Source organism: Cervus canadensis, chromosome 5, assembly GCF_019320065.1.
Source record: "Cervus canadensis isolate Bull #8, Minnesota chromosome 5, ASM1932006v1, whole genome shotgun sequence".
Taxonomy (NCBI): Eukaryota; Metazoa; Chordata; class Mammalia; order Artiodactyla; family Cervidae; genus Cervus; species Cervus canadensis.
Genome location: NC_057390.1, coordinates 5943601 through 5956175, shown reverse-complemented (window position 1 = coordinate 5956175; position 12575 = coordinate 5943601). Strand labels below are relative to the sequence as shown.

Sequence of the window (12575 nt, the reverse complement as noted above, 5' to 3'; positions counted from 1 at the left end):
TTTTTTTTTTTTTTGGAGCACTTTTTAACTTTTCAGCCACTACAAGGTACTCTAGGATCATCTTATATCTTTCCTGCTCCAGATCTAGAATCAGCCATTTTCCCGAAGAGTCCCAGTTCCTTTTATTGGAGGTTGGTAGAAACCAAGACCTGGGTGCTGGGTGTGTGCTTCTGGCTTCTGGGTCCTCTCTGCTAACAGAACAAGGAAATCTATGTATATACACACATAAACCTTTGTATACACACACATCAGTAAGTGTTTCTGTATGTAGCCATCTGTATCTGTGGTCGACTACACGTCATCCATACCTGTGTCTTTGCCTCTAAGTGCTGTATCTTTAATTTGGCGGCAGTGATCTCCATCGCTACGCGCGGGCTTTCTCTAGGTGCAGAGAGCAGGGTTCCGCTCTCGGGTGGCGTGTGCGGGCCTCTCCCCGTGGTGGCCTCTCTTGTTCTGGGGCCCAGCCTCCAGGCGCACGGGCTTCAGTAGCTGTGGCACAGGGGCCTAGTTGTTGCAGCAGATGGGATCTCCCCAGACCAAGGATCAAACCCTGTCCCCTGCATTGGCAGGTGGATTCTTAACCACTGGTCCGTCAAGGAAGTCCTAATTACCGTAGTTCTTGGCTCTTTGCCTTGCTTACCTGTAAACTCTCACTCCAGTTAGTCAAAGTTTGTTGCTGAATCCACGAAAAGACACCGGGATTCTTGGCTTCCGGAGGAGAAGAATTCAATCCGGGGCCAGAGACGAGGCTTGATCGCTCAGAGCTTTTGTGTAATAAAGTTTTATTAAAGTATAACGGAGATAGAGAAAGCTTCGGACATAGACATCAGAAGGGGATAGAAAGACTACCCACTTGCTAGTGTCAGCAATGGAGTTATATACTCTCCAGTGAATCCAAAGAATGTCTGGAGGTTGTAAAGACCTCACCAGACCTACTCCCATAATTTACATTTTAAGATAACAGAATTAGCCAGAAGGTTTAATCCAGAGACTGTCCTCAGGTAGGATACATTATTGTTATACAATCCTTGTAAAGACCAGACCTACTCCCATAATTTACATTTTAAGATAACAGGATTAGCCAGGAGGTTTAATCCAGAGACTGTCCTCAGGCAGGATACATTATTGTTATATAATCCTAAGGAATGTAGAGGAAAAAAAGCTTGTCCTTTCTTCCTCCTTGAGAATTCCAGACCCCTCTCTCCTTGGGGACCCCTGGACTTCTTATTGACCTGCCTAGGAAATGACTCTCTCAGTTAGAAACTTGGCTGTCACCTTCCATCATCCTCTTTCTTAATTGTTGGTTTCTAGTATTCCAGAAATGTATCAGAATTGTTAGCAGTGGACTCTGTGGAGTATAGTACTAAGCATGTTTCTTTGGCCTTTCTTCCTAAAGACTCTGTTCATTTCCACAGTTGCTTAAGTCCAACCCTTTTCCTATATATCCATCACTCTCTTTTCATACATTTGTAATACAATTTGATTTTTTTTTTTTTTTTGGTCATATTCTGCATTCACTTGGGAACCCCTGGACCTCCTAAATGATTTTTTTTTCCAAAATTTGCAAACACGAAAGTTCACTCTTTATGCTGGAAACATCAGTGGATTTTGACAAAGGCACCATGTCATGTGTATACAATTAGAGTATCATACAGAATAGTTTCACCACCCTAAAATTCTCCCACATTTGACTAATTCAGCCCCTTCTTGGTAATCACAGATTTTTCTACCCTTGCTGTATTTCCCTTTTTTTTTTTTCCCCCAGAATAATTAGAATTGTGCAGAATGTAGCCTTTTCAGGAGGACTTCTTTCACTTAGCAATATGGATTTAAGGTCTCTCTTTTCATGGCTTGGTAATTTGCTTCTTTTCATCACTGAAAAATACTCTGTTGAATTATGTACCACAGTTTGATTATCTATTCACCTGTTGAAGGACGTCTTGGTTGTTTCCAATTTGGGATAATTATGAATACAACTTCTGTAAGTATTTGTGTGCAGGTTTTTGTGTGGGTGTGAATTTTCAAAACAGTTGGATGAATACTTAAGAGTGTGATTGCTCTGGTATAAGACTACATGTAACTCATCAAGAACAACCAGACTGTCTTCCAAAGTGACTACCCTAAGCATTCCCATCAGCAATGCATAAGTTCCTGTTGCTGGCATCCGTGTCAGCAATTGGCGTGTGATACATTTTGAGTTAATTTTTGAAAGGTATAGGATCTGTGTCTTAGGTTTGTATTCTTTCATATGGATGTCCAGTTGTTTCAGAACCATCTGGTGAAAGGACTATCCTTCATTGAATTACTTTTGCTCCTTTGTCAAAGATCAGTTAATTGTACTTGTAGGATATATTTGTGAGGTCTGATTCTGTTCCATTGACCTGTGTATTTTATTGCACATACCACACTGTCTTAATTACTATAGCTTGTTACAGTAGTTAAGTCTTGAAATTGTATAGCTTGAGTCCTCCAACTTTGTTCTTCTTCAGTAGTATTATTATTGACTCCTCTAGGCCTTTGTCTTTTCAAGTAGACTTTCTAATCAATTTATTAGTATCTACAAAATGGCTTGCCAAGATTATGGTTGTGTTGCCTTGAATCTGTAGATCAGGTTGGGATGACTTGACATCTTAACAGTACAGAATCTTTCAGCCCAAGAACATGGATTATGTTTCCATTTGTTTAGATCTTCTTTGAGTCCTTTCATCAGAGTTTTGTATTTTTTTTGCGTATAGATCCTGTGCATATTTAGATTTCTGCCTGATAAAAACATCTTTTGCTATTGTCAATGGTATTTACATTCTTGTCAAATTCCAATTGTTCATTGCTGGTATTTGGGAAAGCACTTGTCATTTACCCTTCTGTCTGACAGCCTTTCTATGTTTGCTTATTAGTTCCTTAAGTTTTTTTTTTTTTTTTTTTTGGTTAATGATTCTTTGGGATTTTCCTGTAAAAACAAGCATGTCATCTGTGGACAAAGGCAGTTTTGTTTCTTCCTATTGATTCATCAGTTTCTTTAATAGATATAGATCTATTCAAATGATTTAGCTCTCCGTGTGAATTTTTTTTGGTAATTTGTGTCTTTCAAGAAATTGGTACATCTCCTGTAAATTATCAAATTTGTGAGTATATAATTGTTCATACATTCCTTTATTATTCTTTTAATATCTTAAGGAACATTTCTGATATTGGTAATTTGTATCTTACCTCCTTTTTCCTTCCTTAGCCTAGCTAGAGGCTTGTCACTTTTATTGATCTTTTCAAAGAATCAGATTTTGGTTTTATTGATTCTTTTTTTTTTTTTGCTATTGTTTTTCTATTTTGAATTATGTTGGGTTTTTTGGCTCAAGTTTTTATTATTTTCTTCTGCTTTCTTTAGGGTTATGTTGCTCTTCTTTCTGTAGTTTCCTAAAGGAGAAGCTTAGAGTATTCTAGTGTTAGAGCTGAACCCAGAAGTCCGCTCATCACTTTTTAACTGCTGCTCTTCCCACCTTCTTCCAGGTGAGGGGGCCAGGTTGGCTGTGTTGGCGTAAAACTTGCTGCCCATTGCAAAAGCTCCTGAGTCTTGAGTCTTTCCAAACAGAAAGACTTCTTCTGTGTGGTACAGATAGACAATGGAATAGTACTCAGTCATAAAAAAGAATGCAATGATGCCATTTTCAGTAACTTGGATGGACCTAGAGATTATCATACTAAGTAAATCCGAGAAAGACAAATATTATAGCACTTAAATATAGACGCTAAACTACGACATGAATGAGCATGTCTATGAAACAGAGACACACTCACAGACGTGGAGGGGGAGGGTGGGCTCAGGAGGGCTGGACTGGGAGTTTGAGGCTAGCAGAAGCCAGCGATTATACATAGGATGGATAAACAACAAGATTCTACTGTATATGGTTAATCTGGACTGTTTACAATAGCCAAGACATGAAAGCAACCTAAGTGTCCCTCAGTAGTTGAATGGTTAAAGGAGACGTGGTCCATATATACAGTGGAATATTCCTCAGTCACCAAAAAAATGAAATAATGTCATTTGCAGCATCATGGATGACCTAGAGATTACCATACTAGGTGAAGTAAGTCAGAAAGAGAAATAGCTTATGGTGGCACTTATATGCAGAATCTAAAGTGGGATAGAAATGAACATATCTTCAAAACAAACTCACAGACAGAGAGCAGACTTGTGGTTGGGGGTGTGGGAGGAGAGGGGGATTAGGAGTTTGGGGCTAGCAGATGGAAACTATGTGTAGAACGGATAGGGCAGGAATAGAGACATAGGTGTAGAGTGAGGGAAAGAGAGGGCGGGACCACCGAGAGAGTAGCCTTGACATATAACACACACTCCACATGTAATAGATGGTTAGTGGAAGGTCGCTGTAAAACAGGGATCTCAGCCTGGGGTCTGTGACGACCTAGAGGGGTGGGAAGGGGGCTAGGTTGGAGGAGGGAGGCTCCACGGCTGATTCTTGTTGTGTGGCAGAAACCAACACAACATTGTAAAGCAATTATTCTCCAACTAAAAATAAATAAATTTTAAAAGTGAACAAAATCTCTCTGAATAGCACAGGGAGCTATATTCAATATCTTGTGATAAACCATAATGGAGAAGAATATGAAAAAAAAGTGTATATATGTGTACCGAAATCACTTTGCTGTACAGAGTAAATGAACACATTATAAACCAGCTATCCATCTATAAAATTTAACACAATTTTTTAAAAAATTAAAAAGAAAGAGGCTGCTGGTGCTGTTGCTGCCCCGCCTTCCCGGCGGGCTGCTGGCTGTCCATCCCAGTGCTCACACGCGTCTTGTCCTCTTGTCTCTTGAAGGTCGCCTGGTGGGTGCCCTGGACGCGGTGCTGGATTCCAACGCCCGGGTTGCTCCGTTTCGAATTCTGCTCCAGGTGCCCGGCTCCCAGGTGTATTCCCCCATAGCATGTGGTGAGTTACTGAGCGGATCGGACGTTTACTGGGCCGTGGCCACGGGTGAGTTTCACCCCAGGTGGAGCGTTCCCACCTTGAGGTCTGAGCATGGGTATCTGCATGCTGGTGATGCTTGAAGGTAACTCGTTGAACCTCATCTGCTGCTGTGAGCTCTCTTCTTTCTCTCAACCATCAGAAGCATGTAGTAGTCCTTAAGGATGGACAGCCAGGTTGGACAGACGGTCCAAGTGGTGTGTGGTTCCTGGAGGAACCCAGCCATTTGCTTTTCCGTCTTGTGTCTGACATAACACAGGAGTCCCAGGTGTGAGTGCACGCCATGATGGTGCAGGGGAAGCGTCCCGGGCTGGGTCTGTCTCAGGCCCGTCTTGGTCCTTGTTCCACGTGTGCACTGCATCCCTGGACAGCTGGGCTCCGCGGGAGTTTAGAAACCACCTTCCCATCTTCTCTGAGTTTCAGCTGCTCCCACACGCACCGTTCCGGGCTCTGCCGGGACACTCAGGTCCTCTGGGAATCATGGCATCGTGAGAAGCCCCTTCTGTTAAAAAACAAACCTGAGATATGTCTTTTTATTTATTTTTCAAACACCACAGAAACTTTATTTACACAACCCATGTGAGATTTCTGAACCTGTGCCAGTGAGGCATGACAAGCCCTTTTCTCTCAGGCTTGTTACTGACATATAGGTTAACAGAAATGCAAGTCAAACTTACATACTGTTGACAGATAACTCCTAGTTCTTATTTTAGCACCATCACGGGGATGCTCAAAGGGCAGTCGGTGAGATGTGTCTTTTTAGTTATGCAAGTGATCGTCACACTTCAGAAATTAGAAAATGGGTAAGAAAGAAGGAAAAAGAAGTCATCTATAACATCTTATCCAGGGTAATCACTCTGTGTCTACATGTGTTTCTACACAGAGGTTTCCAGTTGTGGTTTTTTTTTTTTCTCTTAAACAAGTGAAAGCGTTAGTCACTTGGTCATGTCCTACTCTTTGCAACACCATGGACTGTAGCCCGCCAGACTACTCTGTCCATGGGGTTCTTCAGGCAAGAATGCTGAAGTGGGTTGCCATCCCCTTCTCCAGGGGATTTTCCTGACCGAGGGATTGAACCCTGATCTCCCACACTGCAGGCAGATTCCTGACCATGTGAGCTACCAGGAAAGCCCACCTTTTAGTAACTACTGTCAAATTTCAGTGTCACCTTACATTCTCTAATGACATCAGATTACTTTTTTTCCTGGAAAAAATACAGGAAAGGGTAAAGAAGAAAATTGTCATCTTATACCCACCATTTATTACTAACGACTGTTAACATCTTGGAACATTTTTTTTCCCAGCTTGTTTGTTTGGACAAATCATTCTGTATTTGCATAAAGTGATAAAATGATGCATGCTCAATATAATCAATTAGCCCTGGAAAATACAAAGAAAAAAATATATCTTCTTCCCTGCTCCGCCCTGCCACCAGCATCCTAGCCAGCCAACCTCCAGCGACACTGGTTGACGACTTTTTTCCTTCCTTTCTTTTTCTTTTTTTTTTTTTTTTGTATTTTTGGCCATGCTGAGCTTGCTGCCCCAATCAGGGATTGCTCCCAGGACCGTGGCAGTGAAAACTCCGAGTCCTAACCACTGGACCACCAGGGAATTCCCAGCACCACTTGTTAATGCATCTACGCAAGTCCAGGAATAGTTGGGAAGAACGGTAGATGGTGCAGCTTGTCCGAAAGTGCCAGTTGACAATAAAAATACTGTTTTTAGTGGATTTCAATAAAAGGAAAGCTGCTGAAGTGAAATGAAAAAACTGTTAAACTTCAAAGAAATATCCCTTGAACACTGAGTGCTGGTTTTCTAAAGGCTCATTGAAGGTCAAGGGGGTAGATGTTTGAATGTGTGACAGGGTCAGAATTGTAGCTTTTGCAGACAGTGTTTCTACTCAGTGTTCATTGACTCACCTCCCGAAGGACAAGGATGCTATCAGCCTTCTCATCCGTCCCCTGCTGCCCCAGGCTCTCATTTTAACAAGTTTTACTATTAATTGTACGCTGTGATTCTCATTCTGTTCGGTAACTGTGCTCCTCAACATCATTTGGCTCAGTTCTCTATGTAAATCGATTCTGTGCTTCCATCAGGTATGGCTTTCCCAGCATAGCATCTTTTATTTTGGCTCCTTTCTCAGTTGGCGGTATTCCTGTTTTCTTTCCCTAATGATTTCTCACGTGGTTGCAACGCCCTGGTTGGTATGATGGGTTCTGACCAGTCTCTGGGGCTTGGTGGCCATCACTTTGGGGTCTTGCAGTGTTTTGGTGGCGAGGGGGGAAACCTCAGGCTGGCCTGATGCGCCCTGCCCCCCACCCCACGCGCTGTGGGTGATGTGCTTTTCATGGGTATAACTGCTTTTTTTATCTCTGAGGTTTCGCAACATTAGTCACTTTAGTAACACCCTTATAATCTGTTACTCCCTGGAGCACTTTGTGTTACATTTTTCTGAAACTCCCATGTGCTCTTCCAGGACTTAAGATGGATTTCTTTATTCATTTCAGGAAACTTTCTTAATATCATTCTGTGTATGTGTTACATTGTAAAAAATGCATTTTATATTCTGTTGATTGGATTTGCCACTTCAAGGACACTTTCTGTTGGACAGCTGTTGTCTGTTTTTCATTTCTGCTTTTCTTTTTTTTGATGAAAAGAGATCTTTGATAAAAGAATTGACCATACAGGAGCACTCCCCTTTCACAGTATTCCCTTTTACTTCTTAAGTGCGTTATTGGTTATGCTGTAAGATTTCCTGGTTACAGCACTAAAGGGCAGAAAAAGGAATGTATATAAGGCAGTATTTCTGTTAGGTGCAGTAAGCGTGGGCTTCCCCAATGACTCAGCGGTAAAGAATCTGCCTGCCAATGCAGGAGACGCAGGAGACGCAGGTGACACAGGAGACGTGGGTTCGATCCCTGGGTTGGGAAGATGCTCTGGAGGAGAGCATGGCAACCCACTCCAGTATTCTTGTCGGAAACGTCCTGTGGACAGAGCAGCCTGGGGCCACAGTCCCTGGGGTCGCAAAGAGTCAGACAGAGTGACTGAGCACACACAGTGTAATAGTGTCCTGGGAATACTGTGTTTTTCTTCATCTGTCCTTTTCAGCTGCACTCTGCGTGCTGGTTGTATGGCCCTTTCCTCTAAGGGAATTCTGTTTTCGGCAGTGTTTCCCAGACTCTGCTGCCTTTAACTGACCTACTAATTTTGTTGTCATGTGGTTTAAAAAAAAAAAAAAACTAAGCGAGTGATTTGGCCTCGTGGGGTCCTAGTTGTGGCACTCGGGACCTTCACTGCGTCACGCGCGATCTTCGTTGTGGTGGTGTGGCGCGCAGGCTCGGTAGTTGTGGGAGGCAGGATCTTACTTCTAAACCAGGGGTCAAACCCGCCTCCCCTGCTTTCCAAGGTGGATTCATAACCCCTGGACTCCCAGGGAAGTCCCCGCGTTGTCAGCAGGTTTGATCCTCAGTTCACTTTCTTAGGTCTCCAGTCTCCCATTTTATCTTTGTAATTTCACCATCACATCTTTGAGCGCTTGTTTCATTGAGCTCACATTTCTGTTACATGTCTTGGGGCGTGAAGGCTTCGTGGGCATCTCCTCCTCCTCTTCCTCCAGGACGGTGAGCACCTTGTTCTTCTCTCTCCATCCCCTTGCTGCCAGCGGTTTAGCTTGGTTGCTGTGCTGTTCCTCCCCTTTCTTGCTCACGCTGGGAAATGGTTCTCCTACACTGTGTAAGCATTAATACTGTGACCGTGGCATTTTGATGTGTATTTTGGGGATGGAGCAGGGGGGCCTGGTGTGCTGCTGGCCAGGACGAGGGGTGGGAGGGGCAAGACCCTGTCCTCCTCTCCTGATTCTCCCTGGATTCCTCTCCTCTGCCCCAGGCAGGGGAGGTGGTCTTGCCCTAGGATTTGAGACTTTTGATGAGAACGTTTGGATTTTTGTCTCCTGCTAGATGAACCTCTGGGGAGTCACCAGTGGGGGGATTAGTGCACAAGCCTGCTGGGGTCCTGAGACCACACAGCCCTGCAGGTCCACAGGAGCCAGTCTGGGCTCCACGGTGACGGGTGACCTGCTTGATGGTGACACAGTGTTCAGCCATTGGCTGTAGCTCGATTTACTCATCCAGACCTTTTATTAGGTACTTAATTGGCTCTGATTTTTATGTAGTTTATAAACCTAAATGAGCATCCAGACACTTAAATATTTCAGGCCATCCTGAAGTTCTCTCGTTTGGAATGGTTGATGCTTGTCTTGTACCAGACCTGTGCTGGGTGCCGGGATTCCTGGGTGAGGGTGTGAGAGGCAGTTTCCTCTCCCTGACCTTCTTGGGTCGTGGGGAATCAGAGAGCCAACCTGGAAAAGGCAGGTACAGGTGGAACAGGGCAAGGAACGCAAGAGAGGCCAGGACCCCGGGGGAACACACGCACAAGCACACCTCATTTCATTGTACTTCACTGTGCTCTGTAAATGTTGCATTTTTTACCAATTAGCAAGGCTGATCACATGGTTTCGAATTGTAGTGCTGGAGAAGACTCTTCAGAGTCCCTTGGCCAGCAAGGAGATTGAACCAGTCAATCCTAAAGGAAATCAACCCTGAATATTCATTGGAAGGACTGGTGCTGAAGCTGAAGCTACAAGACTTTGGTCACTTGATGAGAGGAGCAGACTCACTGGAAAAGACCCTGATGCTGGGAAAGATTGAGGGCAGGAGGAGAAGGGGATGACAGAGATTGAGATGGTTGGATGGCATTACTGACTCAATAGACATGTATGCTAAGTCGCTTCAGTTGTGTCTGACTCTTTGTGACACTATGATCCGTAGCCTGCCAGGCTTCCCTGTCCCATGGGATCTTCCAGGCAAGAATACTGGAGTGAGTTGCCGTTTCCTCCTCCAGGGGATCTTCCCAAACCAGGGATGGAACCCACGTCTCTCTTGTCTCCTGCATTGGTAGGCATGTTCTTCACGCCTAGCGCCACCTGGGAAGCCCTGAGTTTGAGCAAACTCTGGGAGGTAGTGAAGAACAGGGAAGCCTGGCGTGCTGCAGCCCATGGGGTAACAGAGTTGGACACAGCCGAGCGACTGAACAATGACTGTTGTGTAGGACAAATCAATCCGTGCCATTTTCGAACAGCATTTGTTCACTTTGTGTCTCTGTGTTGCCTTTTGGTAACTCCGTCAGTATTTCAGACTTTTCCTTATTGTATTTTGTTACAGTGATCCGTCATCAGTGATCTTTGATGTGACTGATAAAAAGATTGCTGACTTGCTGAAGACTTGGATGATGGTTAGCTTTTTCGTAGCAATAAAGTATTTTTTAAACTAAGGCATGTACATTGTTTATTTAGATATAATGCTATTGCACACTTAATAGACTACAGTGTAGTAGAAACATAACTTTTATAGGTACCATAAAATAAAAAAATTCATGAGACTCCCTTTATTGTGATGTTTACTTTATTGCAGTGGTCTGAACCCGGCCCACAGTATCTCTGGGGTGTGCCTGTACTAAGGAGTTATTGCCTCCAGTGGGTATACATTTATAAGGCCGTTTATATATGTATTCCCAAATTACCTGCTATAAAGATTGCGGCAGTTTACACTGGCTGCCTACCCCCTCGCATTGTAGTTGTCCTGAGCACATTTAATTCCTGGAACATTCTTTCTCTTGAACCAAGATCTGCTTCCTTGAGCTATAAAAAGAATAAAACAATGCCATTTGCAGCAACATGGATGGGCCTAGAGAGTGTCATGCTAAGTGAAGCCAGAGAAAGTCAAATATCGTGTGATAGCTCTTATACGTTGTTGCTCTTGTTCAGTTTCTAAGCTGTGTCCAGCTCTTTGCAGCACCACGGACTGTAGCCTGCCTGGCTCCCCTGTCCTTCACTGTCTCCCAGACTTTGCTCAGATTCATGTTCATCGAGTCAGTGATGCTATCTAACCATCTCATCACCTGCCACCCCCTTCTCTTTTTGCCTTCAGTCTTTCCCAGCATCAGGATCTTTTCCAATGAGTCGACTTTTCATGTCAAGTGGCCAAAGTATTAGAGTTTCAGCATCAGTCCTTCCAGTGAATATTCAGGGTCAGTTTCCTTTAGGATTGACTGGTTTGATCTCCTTGCTGGTCAAGGGACTTTCAAGAGTATTCCTCAACACCACAATTTGAAAGCATCGGTGTGAAAGCGGTACAAATGAACTTGTTTACAAAACAGAAATAGGCTCACAGACAAAACAAACATAATTACCAAAGGGGAAAGAGGGGATAGATAAATTAGGAGTTTGGTGTTAACATATACACACTACTATATATAAAATAAACAAGGACCTACTGTATAGTACAGGGAACTCTACTTAATGCTCTGTGTAACCTATATGGGAAAAGAATCTGAAAAAGAATAGATGCAAGCATGTATGTATAATTGACTCAGTTTGCTATACACTAGAAACTAACACAACATTTTAAGTCAGCTATTTGTTGTTCAGTTGCTAAGTCATGTCCAACTCTTTGCGACCCCGTGGCCTGCAGCACACCAGACTCGCCTGTTGTCCACTATCTCCTGGAGTTAGGTGGGATTCATGTCTGTTACATCAGTGATACCATCCAACCATCTTACCTCTGTCGTCCCCTTCTTCTCCTGCCCTCAGTCCCAGCATCAGTCTTTTCCAGTGAGTCAGCTCTTCTTATCAGATGGCCAAAGTATTGGAGGTTCAGCATCAGCTTCCATCAACTATACTCCAGTTAAAAAATGAATTTAAAAAGGTCTGCTTCCTTTGGTTTCCACCTGACTGGTGCTCGCCTTGGACCTGACCTATGGCGAGTTAGACAGGCGCGGCCTTCGCCTGTCCTCTTGCCCACTGAAGGTCTGAGTCAGCAGTTGTTCGTCCGGGAGCCCTTCTCTTGGGTGAGGGAGGGGGCGCTGCGGTGGAGATTTGTCTCGGGCCCGTGGTATCGATTTAGGTACTCAGGCCTCTTTACCGGAGGCCCTTGGGCATCTTGTGCTGTGATATTGATTCACCATGTTTAATATTTTATTGTGTCTTGAGCCCTGAGAAAGGCTCCCTGCCCAGGGTCTCCTGTCTCAGATGAAGCACAAACAAGAGCTGTAGGAAGGGCCTGGGCGGCACCGGGACCTGGTCAGAACAGGAAGTGTGGCCCGGGGGTGATTTGTATCTTCACTCGTCTCTGGCTGCTGGCAGGGCAGGGGGTGGGGCGTGATTCCTGAGGATAAGAGTCTCTCTCTCTCTTTTTTTTTTTAAAGCAGAGGTGGAAGAGCTGGGTAGGTAATTTTGTGGGTGAACGTGATCATTACTTGGCAGCAGAGATCTGTGGATGGTGTGGGAAGAGAGAGACGTTCCTGTTATTATTACTTTGTTAACTTACATGGACTGAAGTGTTGAACACTGGACCACCAGTGAGTTGTTGTTGCTTCAGATCCCAAGGCTTTATAACCACTGCTGGTTTCAGTGGACAGAAGAGACGGTACGTTTGAGGGCGCGTTATGAGCTCTTTGGAGGGCGCTGGCAGAGGCGTGCGCCCTGTCATTTGGATCAGAACTCAGATGTCTGCCTCCTGCCCAGAGAGACCGCCCCAGGAC

At 44.2% G+C, this 12575-nt stretch overlaps 1 protein-coding gene across 4 annotated transcripts in view; it reads left to right on the top strand.

Moving 5' to 3' along the window:
• The window catches only part of TBC1D8 (TBC1 domain family member 8), a 142854-nt gene that overhangs the window by 45562 nt on the left and 84717 nt on the right, over nt 1-12575 (top strand). For 2 of the 4 annotated variants that reach the window (XM_043467963.1, XM_043467961.1), the window contains exon 2: nt 4833-4943. The exons of 1 other annotated variant lie outside the window; for it this stretch is intronic. In XM_043467963.1, coding sequence (XP_043323898.1) covers nt 4833-4943 — 111 coding nt within the window. Of the gene's footprint in view, nt 1-4832; nt 4989-12575 lie in introns of all 4 variants that reach the window. One more of the 4 variants, XM_043467960.1, reaches the window with a different exon arrangement.